At 43.5% G+C, this 18,687-nt stretch overlaps 1 protein-coding gene across 5 annotated transcripts in view; it reads left to right on the top strand.

Moving 5' to 3' along the window:
• The first annotated feature begins 2,969 nt into the window (after window positions 1-2,969).
• The window catches only part of ABCC10 (ATP binding cassette subfamily C member 10), a 30,786-nt gene continuing 15,068 nt past the window's right edge, over window positions 2,970-18,687 (top strand). Inside the window, exons 1-4 of one of the 5 annotated variants that reach the window (XM_053602582.1) lie at window positions 2,970-3,036; window positions 10,849-11,020; window positions 15,486-16,704; window positions 18,255-18,482. In XM_053602582.1, coding sequence (XP_053458557.1) covers window positions 10,860-11,020; window positions 15,486-16,704; window positions 18,255-18,482 — 1,608 coding nt within the window. In that variant the 5' untranslated portion in view covers window positions 2,970-3,036; window positions 10,849-10,859. The other 4 variants (XM_053602581.1, XM_053602584.1, XM_053602585.1 and 1 more) reach the window with 4 other exon arrangements.

The following is an 18,687-nucleotide window of genomic DNA, read 5'->3' as shown; positions in this document are numbered from 1 at the left end:
GTTTGGCAATTTCTTAAAAGACAAAGTACACATTTACCATACAACACAGCAATCACACTCCTGGACATTTATTCCAAAAAACAAAAATTTGCATCCAAACAAAATTGATACATTAATATTTACAGCAGCTTAATTTGCAGTAGCCAAAAACTGGAAACCACCAAAATGCTCCTACACATATAGGTGAATAGTAAAACAAACTTGTAGATCCATATCACATACTACTCAGCAACAAAAAGGGACATACTATTGATTTATATGGCCACTTAGATAGACCCCAAGGACACTATGCTGAGTAAAAAATGCTAACCACAATGTGATGTGATTCCATCTATACAACATTCTCAAAATGACCAAAAATGACAGAAATGGAAACAGATTAAGGGTTAGAGACTTTTTGAAAATAAGAAGACAATTCATTTGCAATAGCATTGAAAAGAATAAAATACTTAGGAATAAATTTAACAGAATAAGTGCAAATCTTAAAAACTCTGAAAACTACAAAACACGGTGGAAAAAAGTTAAAAATCTAAATAAGCAGAAATTGTCCCATATCCCCGGACCAGGAGACCTGATCCTGTTATGATGGTAATACTCTCAAAACTGATCCATATTTAATGCAATCTCTATCAGCATCCCAACTGACTTCTTTGTAGAAATTGATAAGCTAATTCTAAAATTCATATTGAATTTCAAGGGACAAAAAAAAAAAAATCATGAAAAAAACAACAAAGTAAGAGAACTTACACTTCCCAATTTCAAATCATTCAAATAGTATTCAAGACAATATGATATTGGCAAAAGGATAGAGATAGAACAAAGACATAGAATCGAGAGCCCAGAATTAACAAATAAATATACTTCTATGGTCAACTGATTTTCAACAAGGGTGTCGAAAACATTCAATGGAGAAAAAATAGTCTTTTCAACAATGGTACAGGAACAATTGGATAGCTGCAAAAAATCATATGCACACAACAATGTAAGAATTAAAATGATAAAACTCTTAGGAGAAAACAGGGTAAATCTTCATGGTCTTAGGTTTGGCAATGGATTCTTAGCTAAGACACCAAAAGCATAAGCAACAAAACTAAAAAAATAGACAAACTGGACTTCATCAAAATTAACAACTTTTCTGCTTCAAAGGACAATCTGAAGAATGTGAAACTCACAGAATGGGAGAAAATATTAGCAAATCATATATGTAATAAGATGTTGGTACCTAGAATATATAAGGAATTCTTACAACTCAACGATAAAGGACAGTGTCCATAGCTCAGTAGGAAGGGTGCCGACCACACACACCAACAATGGCTCGTTTGAACCTGGCCCAGGCCAGCTAAAATACAACAATGACAACTGCAACAACAATAACAAAAATAGCCAGGCATTGTGATGGGCGCCTGTAGTCCCAGCTACTTGGGAGGCTGAGGCAGGAGAATCACTTAAGCCCAAAAGTTTGAGGTTACTGTGAGCTATGACACCACAGCACTCTAGCCAGGGCAATAGCTTGAGACTCTGTCTCAAAAAAAAAATAAAAATAAAAATAAATAAATAAATAAAAAGCCAATCCCAGTTTTAAAATGGACAATGGATCTGAATAAATATTTCTCTAAGGAAGATATACAAACAGCCAATAAGTTCATGAAAAATGCTAAACATCATGAGCCATCAGAAAAATGCAAATCAAACCACAATTCATATCCTAGGATAGCTAGAATTAAAAAGCCAGATAACAGTTGACAAAGATGTGGAGAAATTGGAACGTTCATACACTGCTGGCAGGAATGTAACATTCTTTGGGAAACAGTCTGGCAGTTTCTAAAACAATTAAACATGGAGTTGCCATATAGTCTAACAATTCAACTCTCACATATATACCCAAGAAAACTGAAAACATTTGTCCACATGATTATTCAGCTATAAAAAGGAAGGAAATTCTAACACATGGTACAACTGGATGAATGTTGAGGACATTATATTAAGTGAAATAAATCAGTCACAAGTCCACATATTATATGATACCACTTAGATGGTAGGGTAGAATTAGGAAATCTATGAGATATGCAGAACATCAGGGCTAGAGGAGTGAGGAGAAAGGAGGAAATAGAGGACTGATAACTAAAAGGAGCAGAATTTATTTTCAAGGTGATTATAACGCCCTAAAATTGGCAGGGCCTGTAGCTCAGTGGGTATGGCACTAGCCACATACACCAAGGCTGGTGGGCTCAAACCTGGCCCCAGCCAGCTAAAACAAAAATGACAACCGCAACCATACCAACAACAAAAAAAATAGCCAGGCATTGTGGTGGGCACCTGTAGTCCCAGCTACATTGGAGGCTGAGGCAAGAGAATGGCTTAAGCCCCAGAGTTTGAGGTTGCTGTGAGCTGTGACCATGGCACTCTACCGAAGGTGACATAGTGAGACTCCATCTCTAAAATAAATAAATAAATGATAAAATGCCCTAAAATTGATTGTGGTGATAACTGAACATATTTGTGAATATACTAAAAACCATTGAATTGGACACTTTAAATGGGAGACTTGTTTGGCAAATGAATTTTATCTCAGTAAAGCTGTTTAAGAAAAAATTACTGATGAATGCTATAACATTGGTGGACCTCAAAAACAGCATGTTAAGGGAAGGAAGCAAAAGTCAAAAGACTACATACTATATGGCTTCATTGATAATTAAATGTCATCTTCAGGAAGGAGAAACAGATGACAGGTAATCCAAGCAGCCCAGTTCCTGTTCCCTTCCCAGCTTTAAGACTAGCATCCTTCCAAGTGACCTCTCAAATAGTGACCTGGCAAAAAGATATAGGCGTGAGGAACACTTGGTTGTGGTAATGGCTTTGTCCAGACCCAGCCCTAGCCACACTTGTCCCCTTGCCCTCCAGCAAATCAGCTTGCTGATAACTATGGAGCGAAGTACAGGCAGAAAGGAAAAAGTGAGACAAGAGGAGACCTGGAAGACAGGACCTACTGCCTTGGAAAGCCATTGTGCTGAGAGAATTCTTCTTTATTCCTCAAAGGTACCTCTACCTCTCTCCTTTCCCTCCCACCCACTCGTAGGTACCCAGCCAAACCTGCCCACCTCCACTCCTGCCCTCTCTGTGGGCCTCTAGGCAGCTATATTCAATTTACTTCAAATCTGGGTGTAATGAGTCTAAAGTCAGTTTTCAAAGCTGTAGAATATTTCCGTAGCCATCCAGATTTCAGAGAATTTGGCCATCTGTCCACTTTACGGATTATGAATAATCTAGTGATCAATGATTTCCTCTTCTCCTTCAACCCCTCTTCCCACCCAGCTATTACTCCACTTACCAACGATTCCCCAAAGTAGAAGGGGGCAAAAATTCTAAACATTTGGCCTCATTTTCTTAGAAACTATTATATAAAAGTCTCTGGGAAACTAAATGAAACTAAGGGGTCAAATGATATTGGGTGGAAGAATTATTGGACTCAAATTATCTTTCTTCTACGTCCTGGGAAAATATAAATTAGTTGGTTATTTGTGACCAGCAGAAAGGATCCTACTGATGTATGACTCCTTTGCCAAACTTCTTATCAAAAACAAGGACACCAAGATGTTATGAAGATGAGGGGACCACATCCTCCACCACCTACTCCAGATGGTTGGAGGGACCTCCCAGAATGTCTGAGTGTCATTTTGGCCACAGGTTGGGGTGGAAAGCAGAAAGAGAGGAAGAAAAATCTTTAACAAGCATTATCTTCTTTCTTTTTTCTTTTCTTCTTCCTTTTTTTTGAGATAGAGTCTCACTATGTCACCTTTCTAGAGTGCTGTGCCATCACAGCTCACAGCAACCTCAAACTCCTGGGCTTAAGTGATTCTCTTGCCTCAGCCTCCCAAGTAGCTGGGACTATAAGCACCCACCACAACACCTGGCTATTTTTAGAGATGGGGTCTCGTTCAGTCTCAGGCTGGTCTCGAATTTGTGAGCTCAGGCAAGCCACCCGCCTCAGTCTCCCAAGTGCTGGGATTACAGGTTTGAGCCACTGTGCCTGGTGCATTATTTTCCTTCAAAAATGGCCTCTCAATTTCCCTTTCTTCTGGTTCTTAGATCTCCCACACTTAGCTTCACCTCATCCTGCTTGTATATGTGCAATGAAACACACTTTAGCACAGGCTTCTGTGAAGGATGGTATATTTGTGCACAGTGGGTAATAGCTACTTACCTAGTCAGCCAGGCAGTCATGATTTTTAAGAAGAGAAATGTTAATTTTTTTCTTATTTTCATGGGTTAAACTAGAGCTCTTAAAATTAACCTGCACACCTATGGACCAGACCATGAGCTCTTAAAATTAACCTGCACACCTATGCACTAGACCATGAGTGATGTAACCTACAAATCTGATGGGGACATGAAGGCCCCAACATGCTCTGAAGCCTGGAAAATTAGATGATGAGGCGATGGAATTTGGCTTGGAGAGAAAAAAGTTTTTAGTGCATGTGCTGGGCTGTGAGTTTGATTGTCAGACTTTGTGAGTTATATCAGGGGCATATCTGCATTTGATGTATATTTAATTGTAGTGGCCAAGAGGGTGTCTGCATGGGGAAGAAACGTCCAAAGATTTAATGATAAGAATAGTAATGATTTGGGATCTATCTGCCCTGCTCTGAGAGCCCAGCGGAATGGTAGGCACAGGTAGGGGTAGATGGTGAAAGCAGTCAGAAAGCAGTCATCAGGGGCTCCCTGAAAGTCCCTTCCACCTAGCTGGCTCTTGCTAGAAATTTAGCAATTGGCTAACTATGCCTCCAAGGATTTTAAAATTTTCTTTATACTTTTCTACATATCCACATTTTCTACAGGGTATTGACTTTGTAATAAAAAAGTTATTAAAGTAAAATAACATATTTTGGCATTTGACAACAATTCAATTGTAAAGTCTTAAAGGAGGTTCCTGAACCAATGTGCATAAGACCTTGTGTTAAGGGGTATAACTGAATATCATGATCATGGTCTAGAGCATGGACTGTAATATGAACAGTCTTGAACAAGGCTCCTGATACCAGCTGAACTTAAACCTACACAACACAGATCATAGGTTCCTCTCCTCGACAGTCTCATTCAGCAGATCTAGAGTGGACCTTAGACTTTGCATTTTAACAAGCAGCTGGAGTGACTTCAATGCAAATGGTGCACAGATTACTGTCAGAAATGCTGGTCCAAACTCTCCAAATCTAGAAAAACTTTATTGTGAACAAGGTTCAAACATATATGGGCATCTCACTTTATTGCACCCAACTTTCTTGCCCTTTATAGATAGTGCTTTTTTTTTTTTTTTTTTACAAATGGAAGGGTTGTAGAAACCCAGCATTGAGAAGTCTGTGCCATTCTTCCAATAGCATGTGCTCACTATGTGTCTCTGTGTCAGATTTAGATATTCTCACAATATGTCAAACTTTTCATTATCATATGTATCTGTTATGGTGATCTGTGATCAGTGATCTTTGATGTTGGCATTGTAACTGTTGGGAGGCATCAAAATCCACACCCATATAAGATGGCTTACTTAATAATACATTTCATGTGTTCTGACTGCACCACCCACCAGCTGTTCCCTCACTGTCTGTCTCCCTCCCCTTGGGCTTTCCTATTCTGTGAAACACAACAATATTGAAATTAGAATAATAGCCCTGCAATGGCCTTTAAGTAGTCAAGTGAAAGGAAGAATCACATGTCTCTCACTTTAAATCAAAGGCCAGAAATGGTTAATCTTAGTGAGGGAAAAACATGTCAAAAGCTGAAATAGGCAAAACATTAGGCCTCTTGCATAGTCAAGTTGCGAATGCAAAGGAAAAATTCTTGAAGGAAATTAAAAGTCTTACTCCTCTAGTGAACACAAGAATGATAAGAAAGCAAAACAGCCTTCTTGCTGACATGGAGAAAGAGTTAGTGATTTGAATGGAAGATCAAACCAGCCACAACATTCCCTTAAGCCAAAACCTAATCCAGAGGAAGACCTGCTCTTCAATTCTATAAAGGCTGAGAGAGGTGAGGAAGCTACAAATGAAAAGTTTGAAGATGGTTCACAAGGTTTAAGAAAAGAAGCTATCTCCATAACATAAAAAGGCAAAGTGAAGCAGCAAGAGCTGATGGAGAAGCTGCTGTGAGTTATCCAGAAGACCTAGCTGAGATCATTGATGAAAATGACTACACTAAACAACAGATTTTCAAAATAGACAAAAAAGCCTTTGATGAAAAAAGATGTCATTTAGGAGTTTTATAGCTAAAAAGGAGAAGTCAGTGCCTGGTTTCGAAGCTTCATGGTTTATTGAATATTTAAAGCCCACTGCTGAGTGGCCTACTACTCAGAAAGCCTACTACTCAGAAAAAAAAAAAAAATTCCTTTCAAAATATTACTGCTCACTGACAATGCATCTTGTCACCCAAGAGCTCTGATGGAGATGAATGTTGCTTTTGTGACTTTAAACACACATGCATTCTGTAGCCCATGGATCAAGAAGTAATTTCAATTTTTAAGTCTTATTATTTAGGAAATAATAATTTCATAAGGCTATCTGCCATAAATAGTGATTCCTCTGATGGATCTGGGCAAAGAAAATTAAAAGCCTTCTGGAAAGGATTTACCATTATAGATGCCACTAAGAACATTTGTGATTCACGAGAGAAGGCCGAACTATCAACATTAATAGGAGTTTGCTCTGGGAGGCTGGGGCAGGTGGATTTCTTGAACTCATGAGTTCAAGACCAGCCTGACCAAGAGCCAGACCCCATCTTTACTAAAAATAGAAAAAACTAGTTAGATGTCATGGTGGACACCTGTAGTCCTAGCTACTTGGGAAGCTGAAGCAAGAGGATCACTTGAGGCCAAGAGTTTGAGATTGCTGTGAGATATGCCATTACAGCACTGTACTTAGAGTGACAGAGTGGGACTCTGTCTCAAAAAAAATAAATAAATAAAAAACAGGAGTTTGGAAGAAATTTATTTCAACCCTGTTGGATGACTTTGGAGGGTTCGAGACTTCAGGGAAGGAACTACAGATGTGATGGAAAAAGCAAAAGAAACAGAATTAGAAATGGAGCTTCAAGATGTGACTTTATTGCTGCAATCTTATGATAAAACTTGAAAAGATTAGGAGTTCTTTCTATGGATGAACAAAGAAAATGGTTTCTTGAGATGGAATTGACTCCAGGTGAAGATGCTGTAGTTGACAAAGCAGTAGCTGGGTTTGAGAGGATTGACTCCAATTTCAAAAGACATTCTACTGTGTGTAAAATGCTATCAACAGTATCACATGCTACAGAGAAATCTTTTGTGAAAGGAAGAATTGATGCAGCACACCTCATTGTTATTTTAAAGAACTTGCCACAGCCACCCTAACCTTGAGCAACCACCATCCTGATCAGTCAGCACCAACATCAGTCAGACCCTCCACCAGCAAAAAGATCATGATTCACTGAAGAGTCAGATGATTGTTAGGGGGGTTTAGCAATAAAGCATTTTTAAATTAAGAAATGTGGCTCGGGAGTAGGGCACCGGCCACATACACCAAAGCTGGCGGGTGAAAGCCCAGCCCGGGTCTGCTAAAACAATGACAACTTCAACCAAAAAATAGCCGAGCATTGGGGTGGGTGCCTGTAGTCCCAGCTACATGGGAGGCTGAGACAAGAGAATCACTTAAGCCCAAGAGTTTGAGGTCGCTGTGAGCTGTGATATCACAGCGCTCTACTGAGGGCGACACAGTGAGACTCTGTCTCAAAAAAAAAAAATGAATTAAGATATGTATTTTTTAAAGACTTAACGCTATTGCACACTTAATAGGTTATAGGATAGTGTAAACATAACCTTTATATGCACTGGAAAACCAAAAATTTGTGTTACTTACTTTATTGCAATACTCACTTTCTTGTGGTGGTTAGTAACCAAAACCACATTATCTCTAAGATATGCCTGTATGAAAGTATAGATAATAATTCATTCCCATGCATCCATCACTCAACTTTAATCATCAACTGAGGCCACTCTTGTTTCAACTATATTCCCACCCACTTCCCCAAGCCCAGATAATTTTTTTTTTGGATCAGCGTCTCACTATGTCACACTAGGTAGAGTGCTGTGGCATCACAGCTCACAGCAACCTCCAACTCTTGGGCTTAAGTGATTCTTTTGCCTCACCCTCCCAAAGAGCTGGGACGACAGGTGCCCACCACAAGACCTGGCTATTTTGTTGTTGCGATTGTCATTGTTGTTTAGTTGGCCCAGGCTGGGTTTCAACCCACCAGCCTTGGTGTATGTGTCCAGCACCCAGAACCACTGTGCTATGGGCGCCGAGCCAAGCCCAGATAATTTTAAAACAAATCCCTGATATAACATAATTTCACCTATAAGTATTTCTATAAGTATGTCAAAGGGATAAAGCCTTTTAAAAGTAAACACAATACCATTTTCATGCTTAAATTTTTTTTTTTTTTGAGGCAGAGTCTCTCTATGTGGCCCTTGGTAGAGTGCTGTGGCACTGGGCCGGGATCGAACCCGTCAATCTCGGTGCATGTGGCTGGTGCTATAACCACTGTGCTATGGGCACCAAGCCTTCACACGCTTACATTTTTTTAACACTAAATCTTAAAATCATGTTAAAACATCTCTGGTTGTCTCATCACTTTTCAAAATAATTTGTCCAGGTTTGGTGCCTGTGGCTCAATTGGCTAAGGCGCCAGCCACATACACCAGAGCTGGTGGGTTTGAATCCGGCCCGGGCCTGCCAAACAACAATGACAACTACAACCAAAAAATATCCGGCTGTTGTGGTGGGCACCTGTAGTCCCAGCTACTTGGGAGGCTGAGGCAACAGAATTGCTTAAGCCCAGGAGTTGGAAGTTGCTGTGAGCTGTGATGCCATAGCACTCTACCCTGGGCAACAGCTTGAGGCTCTGTCTAAACAACAAAACAAAACAAAACAATTTGTCCAAATCAGGGCACAAATAAAATCCACATATTGGTTAGCATGTCTTTTAAGCTACTTCTAATTTATAGGTTTCCCTCTTTTTTTTTTTTTTGGTCTGTGGTTATCTTGTTGGGTCATTTGTTTTATACAGCTTTTCATAATCTGAATATTGGTAGCTGCAGACTTGCTATATTACTTCAATGTCTCCTGTGTTTCTTGCAAATAGTTATATCTAATGGCTTGATCAGATTCAGATTAAATATTTTGGCAAGAACATATTGTTATTCATTAAGTTTAGCCGGGAGTTGTGGCGGGTGCCTGTAGTCCCAGCTACATGGGAGGCTGAGGCAAGAAAATCACTTAAGCCCAAGAGTTTGAGGTTGCTGTGCTACCAAGGGCGACATAATGAGACTGTCTCAAAAAAAAAAAAAAAAGAAAAGAGGCATGCAATATCTGCATGTGTCTTTTTGTGAGTTAGCAGCCACTGATGATCATTGCCTAGGTAATCCATTAATTATCAGTTTGTAAAATGCAAACCAGTTTTCTTAATTTTTAAAAATAGGTAAATTAATTCCTGACATTGAGAGGTACCAAGCTTCTTATTGAAATTATATGGGACAATCATAGTTGTTATTTATTGCACTTGTTTTCTCTAAGGGCTGTACAGTCATGAAAAGCAGATATCAATGTCATGCCTGACAAACAGATAATAAAACTAAGATGCAGGCGGCGCCTGTGGCTCAAAGGGGTAGGGCGCTGGCCCCATACACCAGAGGTGGCGGGTTTAAACCCAGCCCTGGCCAAAAACTGTAAAAAAAAAAAAACTAAGATGCACAAGTAACTCGATAAACTTGACATTGCTAAAGAGTGGTGGTGTCAATTTCCTTAAAAGATTTATTTATTGGAGGACTACTCTAATGAAGGACTTCCCCCAGGTGTGCTAAATTATTCAACTGTCTCCACAGTACTTTGGTGTTGGTATTGCCTCCGTTGCACAGATAAAGAAACTGAGACTCAAAGAAGCTAAGTAATTTCCCCAAGATCATACAGCCCTACAATAAAGTAAATGGTTTATAAGTGTTGCTACGTGGCATTATTCGTCCATGTAGCAAGTATGTCTGGCTCCCCAGCTCTTTAAGCGTTAAAAATTACAGCGTGCAATGTATGTGCCAACTAGTAATCAGCAGATATATGGGAGTGAGTACTCCACATAAGATAGTATAAATTACATTGCACTAGAACAGGGATCGACCCAAACACAAGAGACATCGTAAGTGTGCGGTAAGACAAGCGTGAGACGGCGGTAACACGCCTGCGCATAAAGACCATCCAAAGCAGAGAGATGCGCACGCGCACAGAAGCCCAACGTAAGGGCGGGGCGAACAGCGCCCGCTAAGTCTTCCGGCCGCTAGGGGGCGCCAGCTGAGGCTGGCCCAGAACCATGGTTCTGCAGTGGTGTTTTGCATCCACCAGTATGCAAACTTAGGCTATCGGAATCCGGGGCAGAGCAACTTCTTCAGGTTTGAGGTTCCGAATCCCTGTGGGCAGGGAAACCGGAGGGGAAAGAAAGGTAGGAGACTGACCGATCAGAGTTCAGCAACCGAAGACGTCCGGGGAGCGAAACCACCTCCCTTTCTACCCTTGGGGCTACCGCGAGAGTGGGCAGGGTCTAGCTTTGGGACGGAAGTGAGGGGCAGTCCCAGTTTGAAGGCGGGGCTGGAGGCGGAGCGACCCGGCTGGGAAGTTCTTGCAGAGCCGGCAGACACGCTTCGCCTTTTTTTTGTTGTTGTTGCAGTTTGGTCGGGGCCGGGTTCGAACCCGCACCGTCGGTATATGGGGCCGACGTCCTACTCACTGAGCCACAGGCGCCGCCCACACTCTTCGTTTTTTTCACCCTTGGCTTTCCCCTCAGGTTAGGTTTCCATGGAGCGGCTCCTGGCCCAGCTGTGTGGCACCAGCGCAGCGTGGCCGCTCCCGCTGTGGGAGGGAGACACCACAGGCCACTGCTTCACCCAGCTGGTGCTCAGCGCCCTGCCCCACGCGCTCCTCGCCGTGCTGAGTGCCTGCTACCTGGGCACCCCGAGGTGGGTAGAGACCGGACAAGACGTCTTTGTGTGCCTGCAGGCCTCGCCTGCAGGCCTCACCTGCAGCCTACATTTCCCCGTCAGTGTCTCCAGAATAGCAGGATCTTGGCGTAGGGCAAAAGTAGAATAAAACCTGAACATTATCACTTAGAAGTAGCAGTGTGGCTGTTTGGGGGCAAGTTGGCTACCATCTCTGAGTCCCAGAGCATTGTTTGAAGGTTTAAATAAGATAATGCATTTAGGCATATAGTGCAGCGCCTGACAGGTTCTTAAAGGCCCAATGAATGTGAGAAATTATCACTATTGTAGATTTTCAGATGTCTAAACATAGCAGTCATGAATGGAGGCAAAATTAATTGAACAATGTTTTTGGCTTAAAGGATGACTTGTGCTTAAGTTGTGGGGCCAGTTTCTCACCACACCCAGGAAACCTCAGAGTTCTTAGGTTAAGAAAAGCATGAGTAAGGCTGGGCACAGTGGCTCATGCCTGTAATCCTAGCACTCTGGGATGCTGAGGTGGGTGGATTGCCTGAGCTCACGAGTTCAAGACCAGCCTGAGCCATAGCAAGACCTCATCTCTTAAAAAAAAAAAAATAGCCGGGCATTGTGGTGTGCGCCTTGTATTCCCAGCTACTTGGGAGGTTGAGGCAAAAGGATCGCTTAAGTCCAAGAGTTTGAGGTTGCTGTGAGATGTGATGTCACAGCACTCTACCGAGGTCAAAAAAATGAGACTCTGTCTCAAAAAAAAAAAAAGAAAGAAAGAAAGAAATGAAAAAGGAAAGTGTGGTTAGACTCAGTTGGAGAGGTAGCAGTAGATAGAAGACAGGAACAAACTTAAACCTAAGCTTTCCCCAATTTAGGGCTATAAGGTGTGGGTGCTAAAGTAGTCTAGATTTTGTACTTTGTTCTTATAGGGCTAGAGATGACTAAAGTTAGTCTCATTCTGGCTGTTGAGAAGACAAGAAGGTGGTCTGGTCTCTGCCTTTGAGAGTTCTTAGTCTTTTGGAAGAAAGTGTCCCTATTCAAGAAGAATTAAAGGGCTACTGAATCCCATCTTAGGGAGAAGTGGTTGCCACCCAACCAGGTTCATCTGCCTGCTTCCTAAGAGGAAGCTAATACCCAGAGACAGCAGAGAGTTTATTCCACAAAGCATCAAGCAGGGGGAGATGGGAAGAGCTCCCTGAGAATTTTGGGTGGAACTGTTGGGGTGGAACCATCAGTCCCTTGGTATGGGCTGCTGCCTGGGTAGGTCAGGCAATGCACTGGATTGTAGGACCTGGAAGATATCTCAAAACCTACCCCTAGGTTCTAAACAGGTGATCTTAGCTACAGAGAAAAATTAAGAAACTTTGTGACAGTCAGCTGTGCACTCCAGAGTAGCAATTATAGAGAAGCAAACAGGACAATGGCTGATTACTGTCATTATTTTTTTTTTAATTTATTTTTTTATTTTTTATTTTTTTTTATTGTTAAATCATAGCTGCGTACATTAGTGCAATCGCCTGTACTGTCATTATTTTTTAACTAAGCCTGTTCCTTCACAGAGTTTTGGGACCTTTTCAACAATTTGTAAGGGTATTTTCAGAAACTGCAGACATGCTTGATTTGGGAGGAATCCTAGTTTGTCTCTTACACAGAATGAGACAAAAATCAAGAAGGGGTTAATGAGTTAACACATACATCCACAGCCTGCTCAGAAGAGTAGCTATTAAAAATTGGCACAGTCCTTTGGAAACTCAAAGTCTAATAATCAATAGAAAGTATGTCATGTAATCAATAGAAAGTATGGCTATCAGCTCGGCGCCTGAAGCTCAGCAGCTAGGGCGCCAGCCACATACACCAGAGCTGGTGGGTTCGAACCCAGCCCAGGCCTGCCAAACAACAGTGACAACTACAACAAAAAAATAGCCAGGCATTGTGGCGTGTGCCTGTAGTCCCAGCTACTTTGGAGACTGAGGCAAGAGAATCACTTAAGCCCGAGAGTTTGAGGTTGCTGTGAGCTGTGATGCCATGGCATTCCACCTAGGGCGACATAGTGAGACTCTGTCTCAAAAAAAAAAAAAAATGAGAAAGTACAGCTCTTTCACATCTCTTGTCGGGCTTTTGTGTATTGGTCATAGGGATTAGAAAGATTCAGAATCTCAGGAAAAGATCTCAGAGGTCTTTGGATCTTCTAGACTCTTTGTTTCTCACTATACTGTTGAGGAAAGTGGGACAGAGAAAGGGAAAGAGATTTGCCCAAGGTTATGAGCCTGGTTAATGGCTGATTTGGGACCAGTATACCAGCTTCCAAGGGCCTAATGTTCTTTCTTCTGTCTCTAACATCTTAGAAAATAGAATTTTTTTCTTTTTAAGACAGGATCTCACTCTGTTGCCCAAGGTGGAATGCAGCAGAGCTATTATACTCACTGCAACCTTGAATTCCTGGGCTCAAGCAACTCTTGTGCCTCAGCCACCAAAGCAGTACTACAGTCATGTACCCCCACAACCAACTAATTTTTTTTTTCCGTAGAGACTGGCTCTTGCTGTGTTGCCCAGGCTGGTCTCGAACTCCTGGCCTCAAATGATCCATCTGCCTTGGCCTCTCAAAACATTGGGATTGGCTGAATGTGGTGGCTCACGCCTATAATCCCAGCATTCTGGGAGCCTGAGGTGGATGGATTGCTTGAGCTCATTAGTTCAAGACCAGCCTGAGAAAAAAGTGAGATCTCATCTCTACTAAAAATGGAAAAACTGAGCAAGAGGATCGCTTGAGGTTGCTGTGAGCTATGATGCCATAGCACTCTACCCAGGGCTACCACTTAAGACTATGTCTCAAATAAAAAGCATTGGGATTATAGCTCCTGGCCTAGAAATAGAATCCCATAAGATTGTTTTTTATTCCAATCTAAACTCCTCCATATAATTGCCATCAGATTGACTTTTAAGAAACTCAAAACAATTTTAGTTTACAACTAAGCTTTTAGGTAACCCATCCTGCCAACAAATGATGTAGCAGGTTAATCCTCTTTTTATATGAACCTTCAAGACATTCTGATAGTCACTATTGCGGATGGGTTTTCCTATATTTGATTGAGCCACAGGCGCTGCCCCCATATTTGATTCTTAATACCAATAGATCACCTTTTATTTACTAAAAACAGTTTTATATGCCAAAAAGATAGACAAAAGTACAAAGTATAAACCTAAAGGAGTCAAAAGTTAAGCCATACTACTTTCTGAATCAATGGAAAGACAGTAGAATACTCTGAACCTTTGTAAAATTTAGGCTATAGTTTAGAATAGAGAAACTGTATGTAAGTCAGTTCTTTATGCATTTAATAATGCTTCAGATGAATTTAGTGTAATCTTAGGTGGATCCCTTTTATAAAAATGATAATGTATCTCTTAATGTTATCTGTATGAAGACTTTTTTAATCTTTTTTTTTTTTTTAAACAGTCTCACTCTGTTGTCCATGCTGGAGTGCTCACAGCAACCTCAAACTCCTGGGTCCAAGTGATCCTCCTGCCTTATCCTCCCAAGCAGCAGGAACTGCAACGTGCCACAACATCTGGCTAATTTTTCTATTTTTAGTAGAGACAGGTTTTATTTTTGCTCAGGCTAGTCTCAAACTCCTGAGCTCAAGCAATCCTCCCACCTCAGGCTCCCCTTTTTTTCCCACCTTAGTCCTCTATTATATGAACCTTCGAGGCATTCTGATAATCACTATTACAGATGGATTTTCCTGTGTTTGATTCTTAATACAGATAGATCACCTTTGATTTACAAAAAACAGTTTTATTTGCCAAGAAGATAGAAACAGAAGTACAAAGTAAAGTGTGTGCAAAGTACAAAGTGAAAAGTGCTAGGATTATAGGCATGGGCTACCACACCAGCCTAGACCTTTTTTCTTTTTTTTTTTTTTTTCTTAGAGACAGAGTCTTGCTTTATGGCCCTCGGTAGAGTGCCGTGGCCTCACACAGCTCACAGCAACCTCCAATTCCTGGGCTTAAGCGATTCTCTTGCCTCAGCCTCCCTAGTAGCTGGGACCACAGGCACCCGCCACAACGCCCGGCTATTTTTTGGTTGCCATTTGGCCGGGGCCGGGTTTGAACCCGCCACCCTCTGTATATGGGGCCGGCGCCTTACCGACTGAGCCACAGGCGCCGCCCGACTTTTTTTCTAATTAAAGTCTTCACATTAGATACAACCTTAACTCAAAATCGTTAATGTCTGTGGAGAAACAATGAATCAGAAATGGTGTGGGTAGATTAGAAAATGGATTGGGTTAATCTGGAAATACTTCCTAGAGTCTTTTTTCCTGGAAAAACAGACCCTGGGTTCCAAGGTAAAGTGGGGTAGGGATAAAGTGGGGCAGAAGAGAGTTAATTCCTTAGGTAAGTGAATTGTTGGATGTGAGGGGTATGTCTGGGCCCTGAGTCAGCCATGATGTGCCTCCTTTTCTTTCTTCCTCCTTGTCCCCAGGAATCCAGATTACATCCTACCCTGCCATCCTGGCTGGCGCCTCCGACTTGCAGCTTCCTTCCTGCTCTCCATCTTCCCTCTGCTAGACCTCATTCTGGTTGCTGTGCCACCAGGGGCAGACCCAGGGCCTGTAGGGCTAGAGGTGTTGGCAGGGTGTATGGCAGCTATGGCTTGGATCAGCCACAGCCTGGCCCTGTGGACATTGGCCCATTCCCCTCATGGCCGCACCCGGGGGCCCTTGGCTTTGGCTCTGACAGCCTTCCTTCCAGCTCCAGCCCTAGTGCTGACCTTGTTATGGCATTGCCAGCGAGGCACACTTCTGCCCCCACTTCTCCCAGGGCCCCTCGCCCGCCTATGCCTTCTCGTGCTGCAGCTGGCAGCACTGTTGGCCTATGGACTCGGATGGGCAGCCCCTGGAGGGCCGCGAGAACCCTGGGTTCATGAGCCACTCCTGCCCGAGGGTCAAGAATCCGAGGTGGCTGAAGATGGGGAGAGTTGGCTGTCACGATTTTCCTATGCCTGGCTGGCACCCTTGTTGACCCGTGGGGCTTGTGGAGAGCTTCGGCAACCCCAGGACACTTGCCGCCTCCCACGCAGGCTGCATCCAGCCTATGTAGCCCGTGCCCTTCAGGCACATTGGCAGGAGGGAACCCAGCTGTGGAGGGCCTTGTATGGGGCCTTTGGACGGTGCTATCTGGCACTTGGACTGCTGAAGCTGGTGGGGACCATGCTGGGATTTTCAGGGCCTCTGCTGCTCTCCCTATTGGTGAGCTTCCTGGAAGAGGGAAAGGAGCCGCTAAGCCATGGCCTGCTCTATGCCCTTGGGCTTGCTGTTGGGGCTGTGCTGGGTGCGGTGCTGCAGAATCAGTATGGGTATGAAGTACATAAGGTGACACTTCAGGCCCGAGGGGCAGTGCTAAACATCATATATCGCAAGGCTTTACAGCTGGGGCCAAGCCGCCCGCCTGCTGGGGAGGCCCTGAACCTATTAGGTACAGACTCAGAGCGGCTGCTTAACTTTGCTGGGAGCTTCCATGAGGCCTGGGGCCTGCCCCTGCAGCTAGCCATCACCCTCTACCTGCTGTACCACCAGGTGGGTGTGGCTTTTGTGGGTGGTTTAATCTTGGCAGTGCTGCTGGTTCCTGTCAACAAAGTGATTGCCACCCGCATTATGGTCAGCAACCAGGAGATGCTACAGCACAAGGATGCCCGGGTTAAGGTAAGGAGCTACTTGGAGTCCCTCAGCTATCAGAGACCTTACCCAGCCTGGGTCCCTAGGTCCTCCCCTGAACACTAAGCATGACTTAGAAGTTAATAGCTCAGACTGGAGAAAGAGAGACCTGGGTTCAGATTCCAACTCTACACTTAGTGACTTGTTCAGTCACCTCAGACAAGTCACTTAACCTATTTGGACCTCTACTTCCTTATCTGTAAAATGAGGATAATAATAGCTTGCCTCACAGGCTTGTGGTGAGGTTTTATAAGCTAATGCTTAGTATAGTGCCTGTCATAAAGTAAGCTCTAAATAAATGTGGCCTGTTAGTAAAATAGCATTATTAGCTCATCTGACCCTAAGCAGCATCCCTAGGAGGTAGGAAGTAATCTACCTGGGACCAAATGGATTTTTTTTTTTTTTTTTGAGACTGAGTCTCACTATGTCACCTTTCTAGAGTGCTGTGCCATCACAGTTCACAGCAACCTCAAATTCTTGGACTCAAGCGATTCTCTTGCCTCAGCCTCCCAAGTAGCTGGAACTACAGGCACCCGCCACAATGCCTGTCTTTTTTGTTGCAGTTGTCATTGTTAGTTAGCTGGCCCGGGCCGGGTTCAAACCCGTCACCTTGGGTGTATGTGGCTGGCGCCATAACCACTGTGCTATAGGTGCCGAGCCCAAATGAGTTTTTAGTGACAGAGCTGGGACCAAAGACTCCCACCCTTGACTGGGGCACAGACAACCCCATGGCTCTAAGTAGGGAGGCCTAGGAGAACCCCAGCTACCTCTTGGTTTAGGATGTGGGGAAGGAAATAGGTCAACTCTAAATGTTTAGGATTTGGCTGAATTGGTTCTGGGTTCTTTGGTGATTGTGGGTATCTTTATAAAGGTGATAGCAGTCATGGGGGTCCATACAACATAGCTGTCAGCCTTTTACTGGAACAGCTCAGAGTGCTAATGGGGAGAAGAGGGAGTCAATAGCAGGTTATGGCATGAGGCCTTTTCTCATACCTTGACAGCTGCAGACTACATATGGCTCTAAGGAGTTCCTACTCCTTGCCCATCTTGCTTGGTCCCATTGGCCTGTTTGACCTTGGTTGTGGTATGTCCTCTTATGCCTTATGCAGGAATAGTTTCTGTATCACCCAAGCCATGGGGCAGAACTGGTGGCTGTCCTCCAAAGCCCACATCTTTTGGCTTTGGGAGTAACCCTCAGTCCCTCATATGGTGGAAGGAGGTGTACTTTTACCCCACTGTGGTGACTTGCCTGCACCTTCCACACCTCCTTTCCTAGGAATATGGGGAATTCCAGCTCTAATTCCTCAGCTGGAGCAAATGGAGACGTAAAAGAGACTGGGAAGGGAAGCAACCCAGGGCTTAGAAGGATTTGAGGGGCAGGATTTCCAGAAAGAATGGAGGTGAGGAAGAAAACCAGGGTTAGGGAAGTACAGAGTATCTGGGAGCTCACTGCCAGGAGCCTGGTAAAGACTTGACAAAGGAGAAGACACATGAGCAGCATCTCCGCTTCACACTGTTTTCTTGTCTCCCATTCTTAGCTCATGGCAGAGTTGCTGAGTGGCATTCGGGTCATCAAATTCTGCGGGTGGGAGCATGCACTGGGGGCCCGGGTAGAGGCCTACCGGGCTCAAGAGCTGGGGCGACTCCGTGTCATCAAATACCTGGATGCGGCCTGTGTATATCTGTGGGCTGCCCTGCCAGTTATCATCTCCATCGTCATCTTCATCACTTATGTCCTCATGGGACATCAGCTCACGGCCACCAAGGTGAGGACCAGGAAGGGAGGGGCCAGCATTGAGAGGAGTGGAGTGGAGTGGAAAGGTGGGCTCAGGCCCTCTGTTGGTACTGGCTGGGGAGGAGGGAAGGATCCCTGACTGTCCCATCCTTTTCCAACCAAGAGAAACTCTGAAGGGGCTGTAGATATATAATCCTCCCTTCTGTGAAGGAATTACTTTCCTTCTCTTCCTTTCA

The sequence above is a fragment of the Nycticebus coucang genome, chromosome 9, assembly GCF_027406575.1.
Source record: "Nycticebus coucang isolate mNycCou1 chromosome 9, mNycCou1.pri, whole genome shotgun sequence".
NCBI lineage: Eukaryota > Metazoa > Chordata > Mammalia > Primates > Lorisidae > Nycticebus > Nycticebus coucang.
Note: the sequence above shows the minus strand (reverse complement) of the source record. Positions and strands in the feature narration are given on the sequence as shown.